At 46.4% G+C, this 26,665-nt stretch overlaps 1 protein-coding gene across 2 annotated transcripts in view; it reads right to left on the reverse strand.

The window, feature by feature from the left end:
* Positions 1–202: 202 nt before the first annotated feature.
* The window catches only part of MORN1 (MORN repeat containing 1), a 2,351,913-nt gene continuing 2,325,450 nt past the window's right edge, over positions 203–26,665 (reverse strand). The window contains exon 14 of one of the 2 annotated variants that reach the window (XM_069610184.1): positions 203–562. In XM_069610184.1, coding sequence (XP_069466285.1) covers positions 417–562 — 146 coding nt within the window. In that variant the 3' untranslated portion in view covers positions 203–416. The remainder of the gene's footprint in view (positions 563–26,665) is intronic. The other variant, XM_069610185.1, reaches the window with a different exon arrangement.

Consider the following 26,665-nt stretch of genomic DNA (forward strand, 5'->3'; position numbering starts at 1 on the left):
TCTGGGCGTTCTACGCAAACCACGTGGCACGTTTTCATTTTACGCTGGAGTGGACGGATGTAACGCTAGACACGCCTTGGAAGGCGGCGATGGTGCAAAGGTAGTCAGATCATCTGGCACGCGACTCTACAAGCGCCTAAAGTTACAAACGAAAGCACCCCACCGAGCAATGCGGCATTCAACCAATTAGTATGAAAACATGTTTTAAAAATAACATAGTAACTTGTTTATTTAAACTTCTAAATACACATCTACTTAACAGCATCATTAAGTCCCTCTGAAAGCATAATTAAGATCTTTCTTTTCCTCCTTGTCAAAGTGACCTTAGTGTGAACAAATAGACAGGCATTTTATTTGTAAGGCTGCGAGGGTCCAGTTAAGCACAGTCATGCAGATTTGGAGGGCGCGTCTTCCCTTCACATGCTGGGCACCTTCACAGTCTCTCCAAGGCTCTTGCTTTTCACAGTATCTAGTAGTACATGGAGCAGTTTGAACGCAGGGGGGAGAGTTTGCCCCAGAAAAGGTGGCTTCGTGACTTCATGAACCATAATCACATATTCACCTGAAAGAAACAAGAAGATGAGTGGGAGGTTAAAGGGTCATCAATCTTGCAGAGACACGTCTGCCAATGCGTCAGAGTACCTGAGGTTTGCACAATTCTACATTGCACAAAGACTGTTTACCAAAGTCTACAATTTGGTCGACTCAATTTGATCAATATCTTTTCGACTTTTCCTTTTTTTGTTATGGTGCTCCCCCCCATAACCTTTCCCACCGGCCAACTCTTTACTCCCTTACTATATAAATATTTGTTGTAGTGCGGCAGTCGCCGCCCTATAGTTAAGGTGAGTCAGAGATACATAGGCAATCCAAAAAATGAATTGCTAATAACTTTTAACTCGTGTGATGGATTTGTATATCTACCCCCACCCTCCAATCCCCCCATTCGACCCCCTCCACACGGGATCATTTGGGAAATATTCTTTAAAAAATAAAAAAAGTGATAAAGAAAAAAAAAACACTTTCGGCCTAGCCCCCATTAATTCTTCTATAGATAAAAAGGTACATTTTTGCTCGACCGCACAGCTTCAACCACTGGACAGATTTGGACCATGTTTGAAACAACATGGGCACGAAGCATTGACTCGCAATCCTTTTGTAGTTTGGGGTTATTCCATCCAGGATTCTTTTTAAATATATTGAGAGAAAGGGGTGCACCCTTATCAAAAATAGATAGCTAAATCTGCCCAGATACATTGAGTAGTTATGGTTGATTGTGTTTAAAAATGCGAGCGGTGGCCGCGGTTGTACCCCAGGTTATAGGCAAGGGTGTCGGAAAAATGAAAATACAGAAAAAAGTAATTTGCAGGTCAAAAACATGCATATGCCATCAGGCTAGAGGTGTGGGTGGGATAGGCAAGAGGACACCAAGTAAAATGTGGCAGTTGGATGGGGGCAGGGACCAAGTTGGCAATACAAGGCTCAAATATCTTTCACATACCTTGAGGCATAACCGCGGCTGCCCAACATGTAACTGAAACGGCGTCACAGAAATGATGAGAGTGATGTGGGGGCAATGGGAGAGGGCAGAGGAGGTGAGGAGGCCATCAGGATAGTGGGGGTAGCAGGCACACATGAGGGGGGAACTTGGTGAGGTTAGGGAAGCATTTTGTTTCCCACTGTTTTACCCAATAACCACGGTTATAATAACTACAAATAACCAATGGTATCTGTAGTTCATTACAATGTAACCAAGGCCAGTGGACACAACCAAACGTTCCCCCAATATATTTCTTTTGGACCCACTCGGTGGCTTTGGCCACTATACATGTCTTTCAGGCCCAATAGCCAGGGCCTTTGGGCGTGCCCAGTGAACATGTTACCCCATTACGTTTCTTTTGGACCCACTAGGTAGGCACGGCCTTCGGCCATGGCCACTCTAAATGTCGTTTAGGCCCACTATCCAGGGCCTTGGGCGCCGGCCAGTGAGAATGGTCTTCACCCACTGTATATCTTAAAACACTACAAGGAAAATAACCCTGGCCTTCGGCTATATCCACTTTCCATAATTTGTAACCAAACACCCATTGCCCCCTGACCAGTAGATGTAGGCACTGCAGATGTTAAACCTTTTTTTCCCTACTCCTTATTTCCACAATAATTTCACAGTAATCATTTCTACTAACGGAAATTCCTGTGGTAGAGTACAGGTTTGCCGATACCTGAAATAATGTGAAAAATTGCTCAGAATTAAAAAGATTTCCACGTTCTCACAAGCACTCAACATGTGTCCCACTTCTTTTTTCGAGGTCCTGAAGAAGGAAAATGGGACGTCCCCTTCCCCCGATTTTCATCCAGACCCTGGCCTAGAACGTCACGACCCAAGCACCCACCACGGGACGAATTCGACCCGCTCACGGATGTCCCAGGCGTCAACATCCACTGTGGCCATGCCCCAAACAGCCAGGGAAGCTGCCCCTCAATCAAACCACATGCCGGAACCTCAGGTGAAGCCGACATCGACCATATGGACCAACTACCGCCCAGCAGAAACGCAAGATGCCAAGAAGAGCTCATGTACATGCATGCAGACGCTTCCTCGCCACTAAAAACCATGAAGATGTAACCCTGTATATGGACTAATGTATATGAGTCTCTGCCGCCCCTCGCGACCCACATAACATGGACTATGTACCGCCACCCATAAGCTAGGCCAAGGTAGGCCGCAAACCAGAGTCCCCAGACCGGAGAAGCTCAGATGGAGCTGCAAGATGCTGATCGTGAAGAACAAACCCTGACAAGGGCCTCACAGCCAAGGCCACAAAGTCGCAACTTAAACGCCGCGCACCCTGAGCCAAGGTGACCCCTGCCACTGCTAAACGCTCCTCAGAGCCGAAATACAAATCAAATACTCATAATTTTGCTCCAGCCACGGTCTCACTACACGTGACTAGGCCGACCTGATGCGATGCCAAGTCCCAAGGACCAGGAAAACTCTGGGGTCCCACGTTTGGGACACAAGCTGCAACAATGAAGTGACAAATTGGACACTGACGGCGGTGAGAAAGGAGCACCCCTGCAGGCAATGGCAGATCTGTCCCTTGTCCACCACTGACACATAGCCATACATTGTTTCTAACACCAGGTACACAGCGAGCTGGGAACAACGATGGTCTCAGGCTTGGGGGCTCGCGGGTGGACCTATCAGGGCACGGGGGGCTAACCACTGACGGCATCACAACCCAGCCAATTACTAACCCTCTCTATGTAACTATTTTAGTGCAACCAATTTTATGGACGACCCAAGCGTACCACCTGACCTCTTCTCTACCAATAATCAACCTTCCTATATGTGTCTATACTGACCCTATCACTCGGGGAGCCAACCCGAGGTGGCGTTAGGTTTTGGGGGAAGTTTCCCAGGTGACGCATGGTGTGGCGTCACGCAGGCAGAAAAAGTGCCTGTGAGCCCACTCTTGCTGAGAGATTCCCGGATGACCTGTGATCCCAGAACCTATCCCTGCTGTTTCATATAATAAACAGCAGTAACGCCTTGCTCTTGTGTGTGCCTCATACTCTTTTGTTACTGCCGGAGGAGTTGGGGCCTCCCCAACCCCGGATGTCCGCAGATGTCCCTGACGACCCCCGGGAAAGCACCCCGACAAGTTGGAGGCACTGCTGAGATCTGAGATTGAGAGAGAGATCACAGCGAGGCCGCCTGCACCAAGGTGGCCCGGCAATGCGGCCCCCTCTGCCGTTGCCCCCTTGGAGGACTATAGGACCATCGCAGAACTGCGAGACAACCGGACCGCGCAATCCGGAGATTGGCCATCGGGAGCCAAATTGAGAAGTATCCCACCCACGGTTGGCGAGTGTCCAGACGTGGTCCAGACGAGGGGAGGTGGCGAGTTGATTGGGAGGGGTGCCCGCAGCTGAGCGGCGCCGGCAGACAAAAGCCGATGTGAGTATGGCACACCCAACCAGCAATGTAAAGTTGTGTGGGTGGCGGGAGGTGCTCTAACGAGGGTGGTGGGTGGTTTTTGCAGTGTGTTAAGAAAAGCTTTTGCCATTTGAGCGGTGGTTGATGTGTAAGATATTGCGGGGACCGGCACAAGGGCCGCCCGTATAGTATTGCAGAGTGAGCTGGGTGGGGCTCAAGGCAGCCACATGCGACTGGTGCATCGCGCCGATTGGTCTTGATCGTGGACACCTGTGTAAGGGGGGTGTGGCATTCCTACGTTTTGGCATTTTTGATCAACGAAGTAGATGAGGATTCCTATTGGTTGAGTGTTATAGCTCGGAAAATAGATGACATATCCCTGCCAGAGCTAGCTTGATTGTTTCTCGGTGCAGAAGATAGTTGGCTGGTTAAATTCCCCCAGTGATGGAGCGTATCACACGCGAGGCGACGCAGCGTGCGCAGCCCAATTATAATGACAAAGGGATTCATGAATACTCCACTCCAGGTGCAGTGGGAAGACAGCTGTGGGGATTGTGGGGAATAACATTGTAAAATAGAGCGCATCACATTTCTTTGTTGTACTTACACGTACCTGTGTTCATTTGTAGTAATTGGTGACATCACCCATAGAGTTTGCATAGGATTCCGCGGTCTTTTCTGACTTGTGATCGGGGCAAAGGCACGCAGTAAAGGAGGGGTGAAGAGGAAAGGCAGCCGCGCAGGGAGAACGCGGGCACATCCCAATAAAGAGGCGTATCCCTGGGAGGTGTTGGGGAAAAAGCAGGAGAGGGAAGGGGAGAAATAAGAAACTGCTGGTGGTGGAGAAAGAGGAGAAGGGGGAGGAGTTGAAGTAAAGATTGAAGGTGCACAGAGTAGCAGTGGCGCAAGGAAGGCGGGGTGGCTCAGAAGCACTACGCGCAGCACACGGAGCCGCAAGGGGCTTCGCATGCCACAGGGTAAAGGGGGCCCAAGCTCCTGAAGAAGAAGCATAATGAAGGTGACACTGTCGTAGAAGATGAGGGCGGGCGCTCAACACAACAGCACCGTAATAAAAATTGTTTCCTTGCAGAGGAAGGTCGGAAGACCCCAATTTACGGGGCCAGGTAACGGTGGTACTGAGAAAGTAAAGGGTTAAAAAGATGTTGCTGTACCGTGGGATAGGGGATGGGTATAGGGCCAGCACACTAACCACACCACTCCAACACATCTGCGCTATTCTAATACTGCATAGAGATAAAATAGTAAAATACAGTATTGAATGGACACAAGGGACAGACAATAAAATAAGAATCCCATGGCCGCCCAACGGCAGTTCTGATATGTATACCCAACACTCACTGCTAGCTTATCTACATAACACATATAAAGGAAAAAAGCTAACAAACCACTTAGAAGTTTTCGACCTCTGGAAAATGTTTCAAGGGTGAGAACCAGGGGTACCCGGGATGTTCACTATGCAGGGAGTAACGGAGGAAAAATTGAAGGAGGAGGGCGGGTGTAGCACACCCCCAGCTCCTCCCAGCGCAGAGGAAAGTGAGGAAGAATCAGAAGGATAGGATAGGAAAGGAGAAGGAGGGAAATGCGCAAAGAAGATGTGAGGTACGGAAGACGGGAGGATGATGAGGGCAGAAGAGGCGGTGTTAGAGGGAAAACTAGCAGAACTGAGGGAGACACAGAGTGTATTGATTAGGCAAATAGAGCAGGAGGAACGGGAGAAACAGGAAAGGAAGACGGGAGGTAAGGGTGATAGAGCGGGATTAAACCAACAAGAGATAGAGAAGAAAAAGAGGGAGGAAGACCGCCTGCGGGGGATTGCCAAAAGGGTAGCATGCATGAAGCCACAGGAACTAAGGAGGAAAGAAGAAGAACGAGAAGAAAACAACAGGGAGATGACGCTACCGAAAAGGAAGATTATAGCAGAAAGCGCAGGTAAGTACAAGGAAGGGAGAATACTAGAGAGCTTGCTGGAGAAGGAGGTCGGGGTCTGGAGTGACAAGGATATAGATGCCAGGGCACTAAAACAGGTAAGTGACGCGATAATGAACAAGCTTTGCAGGGTAAGAACGGAAATAAAGGATGAAGGGAATAAACAAAGAAATACAGGACCAAGAGGATCAAGCAAGGCACAGGGGGATGAGACACCTGCGAGTAACAAGGAGGAAGTGACGATGGCACAAGCACAGGGAGGCACGAAAAGGACAGGTGAGTACACGGACATAGATTTAGAAACAGTAACAGTAGGGGGGATAAACATAACTACAAGGTTGGCATTCTCGGACGGGTTTTGCAGTGAGGAAGAAGAAGGATCTTCTGAAGGACGAAGTGATGGAAGCGGAGAAGGGCTAAGCAAACTATACATAACATGCACAGGCTGTGGGTCGTCATGGGAGTGCAAGACACAGGAAGAGGGAGAGGTAGGAAGGGTGAATGAGAAACAACAAATAGAGAGGGTACAAAGACCACTACCACCACCAGCACAACACACACCATATGTTAATAGGCTTATCTACCTCCCAGGATGCAGAATGGAGGAGCCAGCAACACCACATAAAAAGGACCAGATAGACAAGCGAAGGGGATATATGGCCAGAGGAGAGAATAAACCTACACAGCACCTTACTGATTTTATTGAAGAATTTTCTGATATGGAAAAGGATAGCGAATACACACATATAATACCCCACAGGCGCACGCATGGGAAGGTGAGAAAATACACATAAATGCCATTACTAGAGAGAAGGGGAGCAAGGCCGCAATATGTTCCATGGAAGCACGCAGATAAGAAAAACATTAAATGAAGGTTACTGTCATTGAGCGAAGGGGCCGGGAAATGGATGTATGAAATGGAGAAACAAACTGCTGGACTAAAGCTAGCAGTGGGCGATGTAAAGGGGTTGTTAATTTCCATATTGGGTGACGCAGCAGATGACATTTGGAAGAGGGCGGGATTCCTAGGGGTGACCATTAACGACATCACATGATGGAGCGCCATTTGCAAATTGCAGACATGCATTATGGCAGGCACTGAGAATACAATACCAAGGCACTTCAGACATAGGAGCAATAACATCATGCAAAATGCGTGAAAATGAAGATCCTGTTAACTACATCCAGGAAATTCAGGAGAAGTGATGCTTGGAAACACGGGAACCGTGGGACAAAACGCTAGGGATTTTTTTACCACATACTGATACAGGGCCTCCCGTGCCAGTACAAAGACAGTTAAAGAAACTAATAGGAATGGAAGCAAAGGCATGGCCAGAAATACAGCTAACAATAGTTCACCATTGCAGGTTATAGCAGGAAAAGATGAAACAAAAAGAAGAGGATAGAAAGGCAGAGGCGGCAAAGCTGGTCCAAAAGAAATTGTCTAAATATGCCATGGAAGGGGTGCTAATAACAGGCCCTGCACAAGTGATACAAGCACCGGACACTACACAACAGCCACATTAACCAGTAGCACAACAACAGCAAGCGCAGATAACAACACAGCAAATGCCACCACCACCCCCATATACAGCACAACACTCATATGCTCCTCCGATGGGGGGTGGATACACTCAAATGGGAAATGGCTATACAAATAACTACAGGGGAAGGGGCGGAGTAGCAAGAGGGTGTGGATTTGGACCATTAGCATCACAGCAAGGGGGAGGGTTCCGAGGATACAACCAATATGGACATCAGGGATACTTAGACAGCACCAGAGGGTATCCATGGCAAGCCCGAGAGCCACCAACATGCTGGACATGCGGGCTAGTAGGACACGTATCACGCACATGCAGGACAAGACAGGCACAACCAGGATGGGGAGAGCAAGGGCAACAGGATTTCAATGGGGGACAACAGTACTAGCAACAACCACCGCAACAACAGGTGACAGAGACACAAACACGACAACAACAAATGCCACCAAAGCAGCAACAACATGCATACATTACACCCCCTACACCACAAGTGCAACATCAACCAGCACAGCAGCAAGCACAACAGCAAATGACAACGGCACAACAACAACACGTCCAGACGGTGCAACAGCTCACACAATTACAGGACAGTAAGCAATCACCAGTAAGACGTGCCAATGCAACAAACACAATTGGGGAGGGTGACAATATTGGGTCACAACCCATTCACGAGGAACGGACAATCAATATACCCCCAATTGGACAGCCCACAGACGTCCTTATTGTGTCCCATCCTGTCGGTAACACCTAACCCTGCGGAGAAACCATGCATAAAGGTGGCGATAGGTAACAAAACATTTTCCTTCTTAGTTGACACTGGGGCCACTAGGTCCTGTGTTAGGGAGGGGAAGTTCAATTTGTCAGGCGAAGCCATGCACACTCAAGGATTCTTTGGGGCTTGAGGGCTGGTTCCTTTTACTGATAAGATTTCCTTATCTGTTGGAGATCACGGCTTGTCCCTACCATTATTATATTCAAAACAATCACCGGTAAATATACTTTTGAGTCAGCTATACTTGAGTCGGCTGAACATGACTATATCCTTCACTGACAAAGGAATAGTATGCTCCACACCAGGCATAAACATGCTCACAGCACGACACATACTCCAGGCTTACTGTGGCAAGAAGGTGGCAAGGGCAGAACTAGTGGACGGGGACATTTTCAAATATGGCACAGATATGGCAATAGCATGGCTGCCAGGAATTGAGGGCAAGGTGTGGAGGAGGCCAGCTGCATATCTTTTTAGACCAGAGACACCCACTAGTGAGGAGGAAGGGGCCATAATATCAATGGACATTGAAAGCACTGTGACAACACAAGACTATATTGCAGTCCACGCCCAGGGCAGGGAAGGGAAGGCATGGAGAGCAGTGATAGCATTGGCAGAAGGATGCAGACTAACACAGGTGTTAGATGAGGAACTGTTTTCAGACAGGGGAAGAGATGGGAAGATGGTGTTTAAGATGAGCGTATACATTTGGCTGAAAGTGACATACAAGGACGTAGCTCAAAAGATGGCGATGGCACTTGAAGCGCCTTCCCCTACCCAAGTACCATTCTGTGAGGAAGACTTAGCAGCAGTACCCGCCTCTTTATGGACTACTAGTCCCTATGACGTGGGTTGCATAAAAAGTATTGGAGGAGTACAAATAAAGCTAAAGAGAAGTGCAATGCTGCCCAGGGTGAAGCAGTACCCACTATCCAAGGAAGCAGATGAGGGGATATACGAGACAATATCTGCCCTAGTGGATAGAGGAATATTAGTACCATCAGAGTCACCATGCAACACGGCAGTGCAGGCTGTGCGCAAGGCCAAGGGAGGGTCATGGTGTTTCATACAGGATTTGAGGCCTCTCAACAACATTGTGGAAGCAGAGCACCCTATAGCAGCTATCCCAGCCACAATCCTGTGCGGGATACTAGCGGAGGTATCATGGTTCACTGTGATCGACCTCAAAAACGCTTTCTAGATCTAACAAGTTTTACATACCGCAACACAAAGTGGAAGCACACCAGACTACCCCAAGGGTACTGTGAGTCACCGTCCATCTTTAACAGAGTGATACAAATGGATCTAGGAAACATAGAGATGGAAAGCACGGTGCTGCAGTATGTAGATGATATCATCATCTGCAGCACCACTGAGGAAAAATGCAGGAGAGATTCAGTAAAAATGCTCACAGTATTAGCTGAGAAAGGATACAAAGTTGACCAGGAGAAGCTGCAATATTGCCAAGAACGAGTACTTTACATCGGGCAGATCATTTCACAGAAAGGAAGGAACATTGCACCACAAAAGTCACAAGCAATAAAAAATACACCACAGCCGCAGACAGTAAGGGAACTGCACCAATTCCTTGGCCTGTGCAATTACTGCGGAGCATGTGTTTTTAATTACAGCTCATACATAGGACCACTGCTCAAGGCACTTAGAGAGGCACAGAGGGGTGCGGGGAAGCTGGGTGGACAACAGAAATGACTAAGGCATTCAATGAACTAAAATACGCCATTTCAACTGCACCAGTACTAGCCACCCCCAATTATGAAAAATAATTCTACATCTTCTCACATTGTGATACTGCAGTAATGAAAGCAGTGCTAACTCAAAAGACAAGCATGGGACATAAGCCAGTGGCATTTTACAGTGGCCGTTTGGATCTGGTGATGATGGGACATTACCCGTGCGAACAGAGCCTAGCCGCTGCAGCATTTGCAGTGGAAAAGGCATCCTCAATAACCATGGGATGCCGCACCATACTATATGTGGAACATGCCCTCTTTGCAATATTGACAAAACCTAAGTCAACACTGACCACCCAAAGAGCAACAGGGTACGAAATAATATTGTCCAGACCAGGCTTGAAAATAGTGAGATGCAGTAATGTCAATTCAGCACGATTTATAGCAGAGGAAGTAGAAAGTGGAGAGTACTCACATGACTGCACAGAAGCAATTGAAAATTACTCAGGCACTAGAAAAGAAGAAGAAAATGTTCTAGGGGGGAGATTATGTACATTGATGGGTCATTGACTATTGACCAAGGTGATGTAATAAGAAGAACTGGATCAGCAGTGGTGCGGCTAAGAGAGGACTGGACTTAGTTTCCAGTAAGATGCATCAAATGACCCCAGCACTACTCAGCGCAAGCAGCAGAACTAGTAGCCCTTATCCTGGCCCTAGAAGAAGGAAACGACAAAAGAGTAACAATGTATTCCGTCAGTGCATATGTTATTTTAACAGTACACTCAGGATTAATAAAATGGGAAAGAAGAGGATTTAGGAGAGCTGATAGTACTCCAGTGCAACATGCTCTCCTAGTGTCCAAGCTAATTGTAGTAATTAATTACCCGGAAGAGGTAGCACTTGTGAAGTGTCAGGCACACTCCAATGGTGATGACCCAATATCAAGAGGTAACGAAACAGCTGATGCTCATGCCAAATATGCTGCATACTTTGGTGAGACATGGACTCTCCCAGAAAAACAAAAAGAAAAGGGGGTAAGACAAATGTTGATGAAGGATGGGTACACACACATTCCAGATACACAGATCATGGAATTGCAGGCAGCAGCACCAATGGCAGAGAAGGAACTGTGGGTAAAAAGAGGATGTACCATGTCCCCCACAGATGCATTATGGCGACAGAATAATATAGGAAAAGTTGTGATACTCCTGGCCCTATTGAAAATAGCTCTGACCCTATTACACCATCCCACACACACAGGGAAAGAGATAATTGCAGCACGAATAAAGTAATCATGGTTTTGCCCCCAGCTAAACTCACATGTTGCAAATTTCATTAGCAACTGCCTCACATGCCAGCAATTTACAGCCAGTTACACGCTGCAGGTGATCAAAGGTACTATACCCCGGCCTGAAGGACCCTTTCTACACCTTCATATTGACTACGTTGACATGATCAATGTATGTCAAGGCTATAGATAATTGATTGTAGTGGTGTGCCGATTCTCAAGGTGGATCGAGGCTGGTCCATGCTCCCATGCTGATGCATTCAGAGCAGCCAAGTTTTTGGTACGGGAAGTGTTCCCGAGGTGGGGAGTATGTGAAGTGCTGCGGTCAGATAATGGCCCCCACTTCGCCAATCAACTGTTCCAACATGTAACTACACTCTTGGGAATAAAACATTTTGCGTACAACCCCATGCAAATGGCGTCTGCGAACACCTCAATGGCCTCCTAAAAGAAGAGATAGCAAAAATCCAGCAAACAACCAAGAAGAGTTGGCTGTACTGCCTTCCTTTGGCTTTGTTTGAATTGAGGAACAGACCAGGGTCGGACCACCACCTCACACCCCACGAGGTGGTGACCGGACATCAAATGCACTTCCCACTTACACCACCATCAAGGCCCACAACTGACTGCCAAGCAACCAGTACTGTTTTTGGTGATGAAATGCACGAATATATCTCTTCCTTGGTTACTAGTGCTGCTTTTATCTCTCAACAGATCGAACGGACACAGGGTGGGTCGAAGAACCATCAGCAAGGAGAAGCAACCAATGAGGAGCAGGAACAGACTGCACAGTGGACAGTGAAAGAGGGAGACCAGGTTCTCCAGAGGAATTTCCGCAGGACCTGGAATAATCCTAGATTTACAGGTCCACACGTGGTGAACAAAATAGCCCCCAGATCAGTGAAGCTCAGGGGCAAGGACGTGTGAACTCACATCCACGACATCAAGCCCTACAAAGCACAGACCCACCCTCACCTCAGCGAAAGGGCCACCGCTTCAGCAACACCAACTGACGACGACAAAACCACAGCACAAGATCAAAACACCCCAAAAGACACCAACAGTCAGCGCCCCATAGGCCACCCCATGATCACAAGGTCCCAGCAAAATAAACAAACTTAGCATGAATTAACACTCCCTAGCCGCCAGTTAATAAAGAACGTCATCAAAATTATATGCAACATACACCACACTGTGTAAACACGTGCATGCTCTCTTCTCTTTTTGTCTTGCACACGCAGGTATTGCACATTGTTATTGTATTTGCAATAAAAAGACAAAGTACATACAGAACTGAAACATACGTCACTGCCCAGGGGTAAATTCTTCTCGCAGATGGTAACACCCCAGAAGCACTGTCACACCAATTTTTCAAAAGGCCAAAATATTTAAAAGAGGAAGAGTATGTGTATATTATAACACATTCCTTATGATAATATCTCAATCATTTCCACATCTCCACAAAGTACTACCCGTCATAAGAGATAGGACGGTAAGGAAAGCGTGCAAAGAGCTTTTCGCCTGGGCATTGAACGACTGTCTAATACACAGGGCTTGAATAAACATACTAACAACAATAACGCATATCTTGAGAGATTTTCAGGCAGGCACCTATATCATCTAAAGTAACATAGCTGCAGGACCGCAGCACAGGTAAGACTGAGAATGTCGGTGGTATTAGCAACTGTAATTAAAATGTTGGGGATATTTTTCACCACTGGTCTGATTACTGCCACTGTCTGGCAGGCATACTATGCTTTCTATGTGGCTGCAACTCCCACTACTAATATCTCCCCCGCCATGCCTGCAAGGAGCACTGTGTCAGGTGGTACAACTAGCACGGGGCCAAACCCAAAGAGGGATACAAATAGTGTTCCCATTGATGTACATGGGGTGGACACATATCTTACAGAATCTGCACACATTTCTAACAACATGTGGTATAAACATATGTTCAAAATTGGTAAGGACACGACAAAGGACAACTGCTATGTGTGCTAATTGATTCCATACATCATGAGTGCCTCGAGAACATTCGTGGCAACTGAAGTACCTGCAACAACTACAGAATGTCTGTTATATCTAGCATTGTTCCAAACACAAGGAAGATTTCAAGGGAAAAGGGCAACGTTACGATGGAAATCAAGATCGACGTACCCATATGTAGATAACTTCATCAAAACACTACCAATGTATGACGAATCATGGCAGCAGGCGAAAGGGCTCAAGTACATAACAGAGGGACCCAACAAAGGAGAGACAGAAGAAATTAGATTGAATTACCTACCATGCGAGTGGTATGCAAAAGAAGTTGCTGGGAAAGGCCACTAATATTAATATATGGCAAGGTGTACACTAAAGGTGGATGGGTGGACGGAGTTGTGGGAAGCAAAATGCTGTCACTGGCAAAGTCACCTGTGATGACAGTACAGGAAGAAAATGACAAATGCTTAAGGAATGGACAAAGAGTGCAGCACTGGTGACATGGTTAGATAAAGAGGAGGAACCCATAACAATAATTCCGCTCACAGCTCCAACGCTGTGTTACCAGCATGATGGAGAAATTGACGTTGGAACAAATGAAGGATGCAAGAGAACGATCAAGCTTCCTGAGGGGGGTGCAGGAGCAGCAGTATTGATGGACCACTATTGGGCTTGTGGAGCAAAGGCATACAACAGCTTGCCACCGTTGTGGAATGGAGTGTGCACTATGGTACACATCAACGCACTGGTAGTACCACAGAAGCACGTCAACATGGAGAGCTTCCCTAAAATGGACGAAGGAAATAAAAGGAAGAAAAGATCACTGAAGAGGGTAGAAAGCAAGCAACAGAACGACACTACACACTTATCTAGGGTAAAGAGACAAGGAGAACCTCTGACAGGGAACTATCTGTGGGGAAAGTCTGAAACAGCTGAGTGACATCCCACCAGTGCACAGACTATTCAGCATAGCAGCGATGTTCTTCTCCTCCATCATACATCCAGGAGTGCAAGCATACGCAAATGCAAAATGGTTACAAATCACCAGATGGGAGTTGATGATGACGATCAACTCCACAGTGAACTGATTCAACGCGATAAAGGAAGACTTAAGAGCGAGAAGGATGGTGGCCCTACAGAACAGATATGTGCTGGACCTCTTGACAGCCATGGAAGGAGGAGTTTGCGCTAAGATTGGAAGTTCATGCTGCACATTTATTCCTGCAAACGACATAGACAAATGTACATTATCAGAAGCTGTATCGCAGCTGGCTCAGATGCATGCCAAGATGGAAGACGAAGCAAAGGGAGTGAAGAAGGACGGTAGCTGGTTTTCCTACATCTGGTCATGGATGCCATCATGGCTTTCAGATGGCCTCAAAGTTGTGACAGGGTGTGTGATTTTGGGAATGGCTGTCACAGGTTTCCCCCCTTCTCACCTGTCTATGTTGCCTGATGTCCTCTTTAGGTGGAGTCTTCTTTCGTATGGTTCGGGACTTAAATAAGCCCGCTCGGCCGTCCTCGGCTTCCAGATTACGTTCAGCTTCGATGTCCAGAATCACGGAAACTCCAGGAGTATTCAAGAAGGAGTTGGGGGCACGCAGAAGCAGTGCAGGGATTCCGGGAAGTTAAGAAAGAGGGAAGAAGTCGGGAGAAGGGAATCCAGGGGCCAGGGGATAGCAAGTAGCACTAGAGAAGGTTCGGAGCAAATGTCCGATCACAGCTAGTAGCAGCGTTGAGACGCGCAGGGCCGCGGGGTGTGGCTTCTTTATAGAGGACGCTGCGTAGAATGTGAAGACTGGCGAGCAGCGTTCTGAGCTTGCCGCCATGTTGGTAGTATTATGAGTGTAAGGCCCGACATGTCAGGGACCAGGAGGCCCAGAAGGGGCGAGTTCGATGGTTCATGACAGCATGCCTCCTCCGGAAACTCGTTCCACCGGGTTTGCCCGGGTGTATAAGATGGAACCTTCTAAGTAGCCTGGGGGTATTTAGATTTGAGATAGGTTCCCAAGTGCGTTCACTGGGGGGATATCCTTTCCATTCCACCAGGTACTGGAGTTTGCCACGTCTATATCTAGAATCGCAAATCCTGGAGACCTCATACTCCAGTTGGTCATTGATGAGTACTGGTTTGGGCCGAAGGTTAGTTCGAGAGGTCTGAAAATATGGCTTGATTGAGGACGTGTGAAGTACTGGGTAGATTTTCTTCCAGGAGTCTGTAAGCTTGAGTCGCTATGCCACTGGGTTGATGATTTCCTTTATAAGGAATTGCCCATAATATAAAGGAGCCAATTTATTTGGTCGCAAATGCTGTATTAGCAGTTTTGAGGATAGCCAAACCTTATCCCCTATTGTGTAGGAGGGGCTTGGTCTCCGTTTGGAGTCTGCATACAGTTTGGTCTGGGTCCTGGCCTTTTCTAATTGTTCTTTGGCTTCTCTTTGAACATTAATGAGCATTTCAATCCAGGAATCGACTGTTGGAACTGGTGTAGGATGAGGAAGGATGGAGGGTAGAACCGAAGGGTGGAATCCTTGGCTACAGAAAAAAGGACTGGTCTTAATAGCAGAGTGGTCCGAATTATTATAGGCAAATTCTGCCACTGGTATTAAGAGGGACCAATCGTCCTGGACCTTGGTAGTGAAGCAACAGAGGTATTGTTCCAAGGTTTGGTTTACGCGCTCTGTGGCTCCGTTGGTTTGGGGATGATATCCTGAGGAAAGAGCACGTTGGATTCCTAGTATTTGGCAAAGATGTTTCCAGAACTGAGAAATGTATTGGGGCTCTCTGTCTGATATGATCTTGGAAGGAATTCCATGCAGTCGGAATATGTGTTCCAGGAAAATTCCAGCAAGTTCTGACGAGGATGGCAGTTAAACAGAGGTGTAAAATGGGCCACATGGGTGAAAAAATCAATGGTGCCCATGATGGTTGTGTATCCCCTGGAAGGTGGTAATTCCACAATGAAGTCTGTTGCTATGAATTCCCAAGGCCTTGTTGGAAGTGGAGGTTGCTGCAATAGACCCGCTGGTCTCTTGTTGTCATGTTTGTTTTGATTACAGACAGAGCATGCCTGGATATACCTTTGTACATCAGCTTTCACTCCAGGCCACCAGAATTGCCTTTGTATTAATCGGAGGGTATTGGTAATACCACGATGCCCGGAGTAAAGAGTATCGTGACAGAGATTTATTATCCTTTGCTGTAGTTTTTGTGTTGGGATGACCAAGGCATTGTCTTTGAACAAGTATCCATCTTTGGTCTTCAGTTTCCACTGGTTCTTGTCCGAGATATCTTTCCAGAGTTCCGAGGATTGAATCTGACTGCGGACTTCATCTAGGAAGCTGGTCGTCTGGGCTACAATTATTGTGTGGGGAAACATCTTGGGAAATGTTCGGTCATCAGGAGTTTCATAGTCAGGGCGCCGAGACAATGTGTCAGCAATTACGTTTCGTGTTCCCGGAACATGGTGAATTTGGAACTGATGTTGCGCAAAGAAGAATGCCAAACGGGCCGGACGGCTGTTCCTGCATTCCAGGGCCTGTAACACTTGGAGATTTCGATGGTCCGTCCGAACCTGGACAGGATGTTTAGCTCCTAGAAGTAAATGACACCACTCGGTGAAGGCTTGATGGATGGCTAGAAGTTCCTTTTCTAAGACTGAGTAATGAGTTTCACTGGAGGTCAATGTCCGTGAAAGATAGGCAATAGGATGTTCCAGCCCGTCATCTAGTTCCTGTTTCAGAACTGCTCCGATGGCATAGTTAGAGGCATCTGTTTCCACTAGGAATGGTCGATTTATATCAGGTTGAACCAGGATGGGGGCTTGTGTAAATTCTGTTTTCAGGCGTTGGAAGGCCTTCTCCTGGGCTGGGGTCCAATGATAGGGAGTATCTTTCTTCAACAAGGAGATGATCGGTTGAACAATCTCGGAGAAGGATGGTATAAACTTCTGATAGAAATTGGCCAAGCCCAGGAAAGATTGGATCTGTTTTACGGAGGTCGGAGGTGGCCAGGATAGTATGGCTTTAACCTTGGATTGATCCATGCCTATGCCATCTGGGCTAAGGACAAATCCTAGATAGTGAACAGTGGAAACATGAAAAAGGCATTTCTCAGGTTTTGATAGAAGCTTGTGTTCACGTAGCCATTGTAACACTGATTTAACATGTTCTTCATGCTTGAGAGGATCCTTAGAGAATATCAAAATATCGTCCAAGTAGACGATGATGAAAGGAAATAGCATATCTGAAAACACCCGGTCCATGAAGCGTTGGAAGATTGCAGGAGCATTAGAGAGTCCAAAGGGCATGACCAAGTATTTGTAATGACCAAAGGGTGTTCTGAAGGCTGTCTTCCATTCGTCACCTTCTCTAATACGAATCAAGTGATAAGCACCCCTGAGATCCAATTTGGTGAATATTACGGCTCCTCTTACGGCTTCCAGGATATCCGAGATCAAGGGTAATGGATAACGATCCTTAAGGGTGCACTGATTAAGACCTCGATAATCAAGACAAGTTCTGAGTTCCTTGGTGTCTTTTTCAGGAACAAAAATAATGAAGCTCCAGCCGGAGACTTGGATGGGCATATGCTGCTGTTTTTTAGGTTAGTATCTAGGTATTCACGAAGGGCCTTTTTCTCTGGTTCAGACAGGATAAACATACTTCCAAAGGGAATCACGGCTGAAGGTTCGGTTTCAATAGCACAGTCCTCAGGCCTATGGGGTGGTAGGGATTGGACAATAGCAGAAGAGAACACATCAGCGTATTCCTGGTAGGTTTTAGGAACCTGGATGATGTTGGAGAACATAAGGCGATCTTGCTGAGTTGTTGAATGTTCTTCTGATGTTGTCGGTGAAGGATCCTGGAGCAGACAATGGGACATGCAAAATTCGGAACCTAGGAACAGGGAACCAGCTGTCCAATTGATGTATGGGTTGTGTTTTTGTAGCCAGGGCATTCCCAAAACCATTGGGTAATGGGCAGATTTTATGATGTCAAACTTTATCCTTTCTCGGTGATAGTTTATAGCAAGCTCAATTTCCTTAGTCTGAAGGGATATGGGTCATGAAGAAAGAGGTCTTCTATCAATTGCTTCTACAGGTTGCAGGATGTTCCGGTATTCGTAAGGAATATGATGTTTAAGGACCCATTCCTGATCTATGAATATTCCCATGGCCCCGCAGTCCATTAGTGCCAGAATGGGGTAGGATTCCTTCTTAGATGACGATAGAAAAGCCTGTAAGACTACCAGGGAGTTTTGTCCAGGAGAGTTCAAGGATGGTATAGATGTAGAGCCTGCATTTCTCTCCCAAAACTGAGCTCCATCTAGGATCGGGAGCTGGTGTTTCCCGAACGCTGTGGAGGGGCTAAGGGACATTCTCTGACTAAATGCTTGTCCGAGGCACAGTACATGCATAAGCCAGTATGGATCCTTATCAGCCTTTCTTGGGGAGATATGGGTCCAAGGCCCCTAGCTGCATGGGTTTGGGTTCATTTGTAAGAACAGGAGAATCTTCGGATTTTGAAGGGCTCACAAGAGGATTTTTTTTGGATGGTTGAATTGGTCTTCCTTTTCTCTGCCTTTCTTTCCTGGATGCGGAAATCAATTTGTAGAGCAAGATCCATAAGTGCTTGGTAAGAACTAGGACGTGCTACCCTGGCTAATTCATCCTTAACATCTTCATTTAGCCCTCTTTGAAAGAGGGTGAAGCAAGCTTCAGAAGGCCAACCCGCTTCTTTAGCCAATTGCTTGAATCGAGTTACGTAGGTGAACATGTCCTGAGAGCCTTGCTGGAAATCGAGTAAACGTTCTTGAGCACTAAAGACCTGGTCTGGGCAGTCAAACATAGTCTTTAGTGCTTGAATGAATCCATCATAATCATCCAAAAGGGAATCTCCGGTGTTAACTAATGGTGTGGCCCAGGCTAAGGCATTCCCGGAGAGGTGAGAAATAATAAAGCCCACTTTAGCCCTGGGGGTGGAAAAATAATAAGGTTTAAAGGTAAAGTGGACCAAACAAGAATCCAGGAATCCTCGGAGGGTTTTTGCACAGCCGTCATATTTGTCAACAATGCCGCCCCATAGCACGCTGTCCTTTGAGGCAGAGTCGCGTGAAAGTACCAATTGTTTCAGCGCGGTGTTCTCCGCTTTCAAGTTCTGTACTTCGGTCGATAGTTCTTGCATGCCACGCATAAGATCCTGGATGTCCGCCTCCATGTCTGTATCGACTTCGGTCAGGTGGCGTCTCAATCTGTCACAGGTTTCCCCCCTTCTCACCTGTCTATGTTGCCTGATCTCCTCTGTAGGTGGAGTCTTCTTTCGTATGGTTCGGGACTTAAATAAGCCCGCTCGGCCGTCCTCGGCTTCCAGATTACGTTCAGCTTCGATGTCCAGGATCACGGAAACTCCAGGAGTATTCAATAAGGAGTTGGGGGCACGCGGAAGTGGCGCAGGGATTCCGGGAAGTTAGGAAAGAGGGAAGAAATCGGGAGAAGGGAATCCAGGGGCCAGGGGATAGCAAGTAGCACTAGAGAAGGTTCGGAGCACACGTCCGATCAAAGCTAGTAGCAGCGTTGAGACGCGCGGGGCTGCGGGGGTGTGGCTTCTTTATAGAGGACGCTGCGTAGAACGTGAAGACTGGCGAGCAGCGTTATGAGCTTGCCGCCATGTTGGTAGTATTATGGAGTGTAAGGCCCTACGTGTCAGGGACCAGGAGGCCCAGAAGGGGCGAGTTCGATGGTTCATGACAGCGGCTGCTATAACGGGATGAAGGTATGGAAGACCAGATCTAAGCGTACAGCTGAGGAAATGATCCGCATGCACGTCCTCATGCCAGCTGAAGGCGATAGGAACGCAGACATTATCATCAAGGAACGTGAACTACTGTGCCAGCAGATAGTAGAAGCAGATTTGTACCCACCATCAATTAAGGTTGAAAATCCAAGGAACCCGAAAATCTACATTGGGAAATGGGTATATTGCGAACCCGGTGGTGGATGTGTTTATATATATATTGGTCCCTTGAAGATCATGTGGATAGATACCGACACTTGGTAGGAATAACGAAAGTTCCCCCGATTTTCATCCAGACCCTGGCCTAGAACATCACGACCCAAGCACCCGCCACTGGAGGAATTTGACCCGCTCACGGATGCCCCAGGCGTCAACATCCACTGTGGCCATGCCCCACACAGCCAGGGAATCTGCCTGTCAATCAAACCACGTGCCAGAACCTAAGGTGAAGCTGACATCGACCATATGGACCAACTCAATTAGTCAGCAACCATAGGTACCGCCATCGTTAGAGATGCCATGATGACATAGCCAGCGGACAATAAAACACATGCCACCACGCACATTGGTCATACCCACACCAACCCACACGAAGAACATACTCAGCATTATGACGTAGAAAACCGCTTACACTCACTCATGCATCATTGTTATTTTTCACATAGGCCAACTACCGCCCAGGCAAAATGCAAGACGCCAGAAGAGCTCGTGTACATGCTTGCAGAAGCTTCCTCGCCATTAAAAACTATGAAGATGTAACCCTGTATATGGACTAATGTATATGTGTTACAACTCTCCAGCTGGGTTCTGTTGTTTTACTTTCCCATGTGCCAATGCCCGCGGTTTTGCCCGGATTGGGTACTCGTAACATGGAGGAGCCAAGAGCTGCGAGCAACACGCCAGTGTTTTTTGCCTCCCATGTCGCGCGAGTAGCCACGCCCCCGACTTCCGGAAACGAATATCCGGCTAGACTATGGAACAGCGCGTTGCTTCTCTATTCCGAGTCGCGCTGCGCATCGTAAGTTCACTAACTTCTACTACCTTGAATATTTATCAGCTCAGCGCTAGCAAAGACCCTTTCCACTTCTCATCCTTAATTATTACTTTTCACCTTGTTCGGGAATTCTAGATACCTCGATCTTCCTAATACTCTGGGAAACTGAAGGAAGCTATTTTCTACCATTTGAGACCTTTCCAGTCGCCATTGGTGTGTAGACATACTTAGTTAGAGTTTGTTTCCTCACGCGGTCTTTTCAGCACACGTTTATTGTCTGATTGTTCTCTATTCAAATATTAGGACCCAACCTTACAGATCCTCTTCTGTCCTCGAGTCCAAGACTCATAACCTGCTACCCACTATCTATTCTTTGGCCAACTGCTTTTGGTAGGTTTATTCCTCTACTTATATAACGTCCTTTTCTCATTTCGGCGTTATCAAAGTACTTTAGGTCACATCATTTTTCCTCCTATGCTCCATTAGGCTCTTGTCCAGCGTCTACCGTCGGATAGGACAATACAGATCTAGAAGTGATTAGTCTTGTCAGGATAAGCCCTTTATCTTTCCCTCTGACTTTCAACATATCCTGAGTTACCTTATACTTGTACTTATCACTTTCACTTACTCTGTTTTTATTAGAATTCTTCACGAGAGGATTCCAGTCTACACTACAAAGACACCCGTGTATACCAACAACAGCTGCCTGCAGGAATCCACGCACCCCAGCAGCCCATCGCAGGGTTCTTCCCCTTTTGGGGTTTTCCCTGGAGACTCTACTTCTGCTTAGCCTTTTGGCTGGGTGGAGGAGGGGTTTCTAGGTGATACTCTCCTTCTTCTCTTGCAAGACTACCGATCAGCATAGAGGTGGGTGTTATTTACAATTACTGAGAGACATATATTATTTAAAGTGCTTAATTATTATAAATCATAACAATATGAGTCTCTGCCGCCCCTTGCAACCCCCATAACATGGACTATGTACCACCACCCATAGGTTAGGCCAAGGTAGGCCGCAAACCAGTGTCCCCAGACCGGAGCAGCTCAGACGGAGCTGCAAGATGCTGATCGTGCAGAACACCTGACAAGGGCCTCACAGCCAAGGCCACGAAGTCGCAATTTACACGCCGCACTGCCTGAGCCAAGGTTACACCTGCCACTGCTAAACGCTCCTCAGAGCCGAAATAGAAATCAAATACTCATAATTCTGCTCCAGCCATGGCCTCACTACACATGACTAGGCCGACCTGATGCGATGCCAAGTCCCAAGGACCAGGAAAACTCTGGGGTCCCACATTTGGGACACAAGCTGCAACAATGAAGTAACAAATTGGACACTGACGGCGGTGAGAAAGGAACTCCCCGGCAGCAAATGGCAGACCTGTCCATTGTCCACCACTGACACATAGTATTACATTGTTTCTAACACCAAGTCCACCGCGAGCTGGAAACAACTATGGTCCCAGGCTTGGCGGCTGCGGGTGGACCAATCAGGGCACGGGGGGGGGCTAACCACTGACGGCATCACAACCCAGCCAATCACTAACCCTCTCCATGTAACTATTTTAGTGTAACCAATTTTAGGGACAACCCAAGCGTACTACCTGACGTCTTCTCTACCAATAATCAACTTTTCTATACGTGTCTATACTAACGCTATCACTCGGGGAGCCAACCCAAGGTGGTGTTAGGTTTTGGGGGAAGTTTCCCAGCTGACGCACGGTGTGGCGTCACACAGGCAGAAAAAGGGCCTGCGTGCCCACTCTTGCTGAGAGATTCCTGGATGACCTGTGATCCCAGAACCTATCCCTGTCGTTTCGTATAATAAACAGCAGTAACGCCTTGCTCTTGTGTGTGCCTCATACTCTTTTGTTACTGCAGGAGGAGTTGGGGCCTCCCCAACCCCAGAGGTCCGCGGATGGCCCTGCCGACCCCCGGGAAAGCACACCGACAGTCCCATCCATTCATTCAAGTGCTTCTTCCCTCCCTAAACTCTCTCCCATTAACCCCTATCACTCATCACTTCGGAGGACACACATTTTGTTCTAAGCACATCTTGGGGCATTGCCGCTGTAATCTCGTGAGATTCCTGCGGTCTTCCCCTGATAAGCCAAACATTTTCTACCCATAACTTGCTCCCGAACCAAGCCCCAAATCCCCAACTTCACGTGGTGTCTTCTTTCCCACTCCCATTCGCTAGCCTGATGTCACTGCTATTACTATTGGTATTTACAATGCGCCTGCGGCCAGGCCATCTAAACGCTGTGGTGCAAAACAATCAGTGTTCCCATAGTAGTGACTACATAAACAGAAGAGTTTTGAGTCTCCTTCTGAAGTCAAGAATGTTTTTAGAATCTGTAACATTGTGGGGGACTTCATTCGAAAGATTGATGACATCCTTTTTCCTCCTCCAAATAGCGTTTTCTGTTCTTTAAGTTGTGGCATCTCCCAGTCATATTGTGGGAATCAATTGCATTGAGCAAAATAAAAATGTTAGCTTTTCATTTCTGAAAAGCATCTCAGCCTCTCTGCTGCAAAGTACCAAAGCCCTTATATGTAAAGGTTTTAACGAACAGGGGGCCACTTCCATGTTTGTCAAATATTTTAAAAGGTACTGGATGTACTTACCCCCAAACCATCAGGGAAATAAAATCAAAGCTTTGTGCCCAAATTCTTTCTTATTTGGTCCAAATTTGACAGGCGGTTTTCACGCTACAGCTGTTCAAAAACTGCAATGTTTCTCTAAGGGAAAACTAATGGGAGTCTGAAAACTGTGTTTTTATCTTTTCTTAATAACATTTTCATTTTTTGATAAATAGTTCCCAGAATGTCCAAGTTGTGAGGGTTGGGGGGAGGACTTGACAATCTCTTATTTTAGAACATGTAATCCAAATCTATCTATAGCAAGTCAAATGTTAGTAACCTCTCTCACTCTCTCAGCCTCTCTGCTGCAAAGCACCAATACTGATATAGCTGTTTTAGTAAGCAGGGGTTACCCCGTTCTCGGTTGAATATTTTAAAAACTACTGGATGGGAGTACCCCAAACTAGTCAAGAATTTTAAGTCAACGCTCTGTGCCCAAGTTGTTTCTTATTTGGTCCAAATCTGTCCAGCAGTTTTTGCACTACAGCTATTCAAAAACAACACTTTTTCTCTATGGGAAAATGAATGGGCTGGAAACTGTGAAACTGTGGTGTTTTGTTTTCTTAACAACTTTTTGTCTTTCTATAACATATTGTTTAAAACATTTGCCATTTGGGGGGCCCTTGACAAACTTCTTGTTCATCCAAATCCATTCAGCAAGTCAAAGGTTATTAGCAATAGAATTTTGGGGAACAATTGCTGCTTTTTCATTTTTGAAAATCCTGTCTGCCTCTCTGCTGCAAAGCCCCATAGGAGAGAACATTATAATTTTGGGAGCTCCTTCAAATATTTAAAAAACGACTAGATGCAATAGCCTCAGACAACCCCCCAACACGGGAAATCGAGTCAGCGTTTCGTGCCCAAGTTGTTCGTAGCTAGTCCCATTCAGTCCAGCGATTTCTTGCTTATGTGCTTGAGCAAAAATTGGATTTTTTCTCTACAGTAAAATGAATAGGGGCCAGGCCAAAGCTGCATTTTTTTGTTTTCTTAATAAATTCTTTATGTTGTAAAAGATCTTTCCCAAAGTTTCCAGTTAGGCGGGGACGGGCAAGTACAATTTAGTTTGCAATATTTCGGCCACACCCATCATCTGAGCAATTCATTTTTCGTGTTTCTTATGGAACTTTAATTTTTTAAAATGTTTTGTATTGTTCATTCATAACGCGCTTAATACCATCAAGTGGTTTCTAAGCTTGGGATCAGGGATTGAACCTGTGTTGCACGCGTTGTCTTGCTTCCAAGACAAACACATTGAGCTATCCTTCCTTTAACTTTATACTCACCTTAACTATAGCACAGTGACCACTCACTATAATATATATATATGATATGTAGAATAGTCCATTTGAGCTAAATCACATATTCCACAACACCACTTAGTAGCCTTCACCTCCAGTTCTGAGCCACATCAGCAAGGCATTGTGGGTGTGCAAATTAGGCCCAATACAAATCTTTTTCTCCAGGAAATAGTCTTTGTCTTAGAGGACAGTGCTACTTTATACATAGGTTAATCAACCCATTACAGACATTTTGCAAGGCTGTCAGGACATCCACACGCCTGGTTCCACCCTTCTTAGGGATTGTCAGTGCAGTATAGTCCTGACAGACTTGTGTTTGGAGCATTAAGCCATGTTTTCAAAGCACCATGAAGTTACAGTGGGTTTAATAATACTTGAAAAAACCTTTCACCAGACATTAAGTCAACCAAATTGTAGACTTTCGAAAAGCGGTCTGTAACAAGACTGCATACCAGTTTGAGATTCAGCGTGTCCATTAGCAGGCACATGTGCCATACAGCTCAGCATACAGCTCAGCTCCAGTACCTTTGAAATCTTCACCAAGACCCCCTTTTGTATTTGTATTTATTTTATTTGTATAGCACACCAGGTCCAGGGGCAACTGGGCGCATCACTTAGTTACAACATAAGTAAGACAGAATAGAACAATAATTACAAAGTTTACAGGTATAATTACAAAGTTTACAGGTATAATCTGACCTTGCTGGCTAACATAGTGAGGGTGGTTGTCCTATCAAGCAGTTTTGCTCTTTTTATCTCTAAAGACGACCTTGCCTCTTGCACACAGGTTGTGGAATACTCTAGGGTTCAGTGATTTCCATCATTCTTTTCAAGATTTATGAGCAGTTCCTACATGATCTTCTTTTGATAGCTTTATATTTCCATATTTGTGTTCAAGATACTCAGTTCTTCCAGAAACCAACAGGGAACTCCCTAGGTTGGTCCTTAAACAAACTGTGTCTCCCATTCATTACTCCGTGCAAGAGAATCCTTTGTGAAGAGCGTGAGCGCAAATGAAACAGATGTCCTAGAATCAAAATACATGAACCCACTTCCAACCAGCTACCGCTTCCTCTGGAGTTCACTCCCATTCAAGAACATTACAATTCTGCTACACTTGGGTTATATCTTGACTTTCACTAATCCTTAGCAACAAACTAGGAGTGAAAGAGCCACAACTAAAATGGTAGTTCCTATTATTGTAAATGGAGGTGGTGAGCAGGGAAGATTTTAGTGAATGAGGTATTTAAGAGGTGGATGTGGGTTTGGTGTGCAGTTCCACAAGTGTAATAGTGGTCTCTTGACCCTGCTTGGAGAAATCCACTTTACAAAACGTTGATTCAAAATGTGATGGTTCAAACTGTGGTTGGTATAAATGCACACACCCATTTTTCACAAGTCATCTCCTTTGGCTAAACATTTGGGTGGGGTAATATGGACCAAAAGTCATATCTTGTTATTTGTCGCACTAACACACCGGGGTGACACATGCCCTGCTTTGGAGTGCAGGGAACTGGCGTGCACACCTCTCCTCTATCTTTTTTGCCATATTTCCAGGATTTCTGAAGGGTGGAATCTTCAGAATCTGATAGGGTGCTGCACCGGGGTGACACATGCCCTGCTTTGGAGTGCCTCACTGTAGGCTACTCCCCCCTTTCCCCACTCTGGGATTTGGTGTGAGCTTGTTCCTTGCAAACCTGATGACTACAGCTACCAGAAGTCCTTGCAGCAGAATCATCATTGATTGTCAACACCTGCACTTGCTGTGAG

Source organism: Ambystoma mexicanum, chromosome 8 (assembly GCF_040938575.1).
Source record: "Ambystoma mexicanum isolate Mex_15411 chromosome 8, UKY_AmexF1_1, whole genome shotgun sequence".
Lineage (NCBI taxonomy): Eukaryota > Metazoa > Chordata > Amphibia > Caudata > Ambystomatidae > Ambystoma > Ambystoma mexicanum.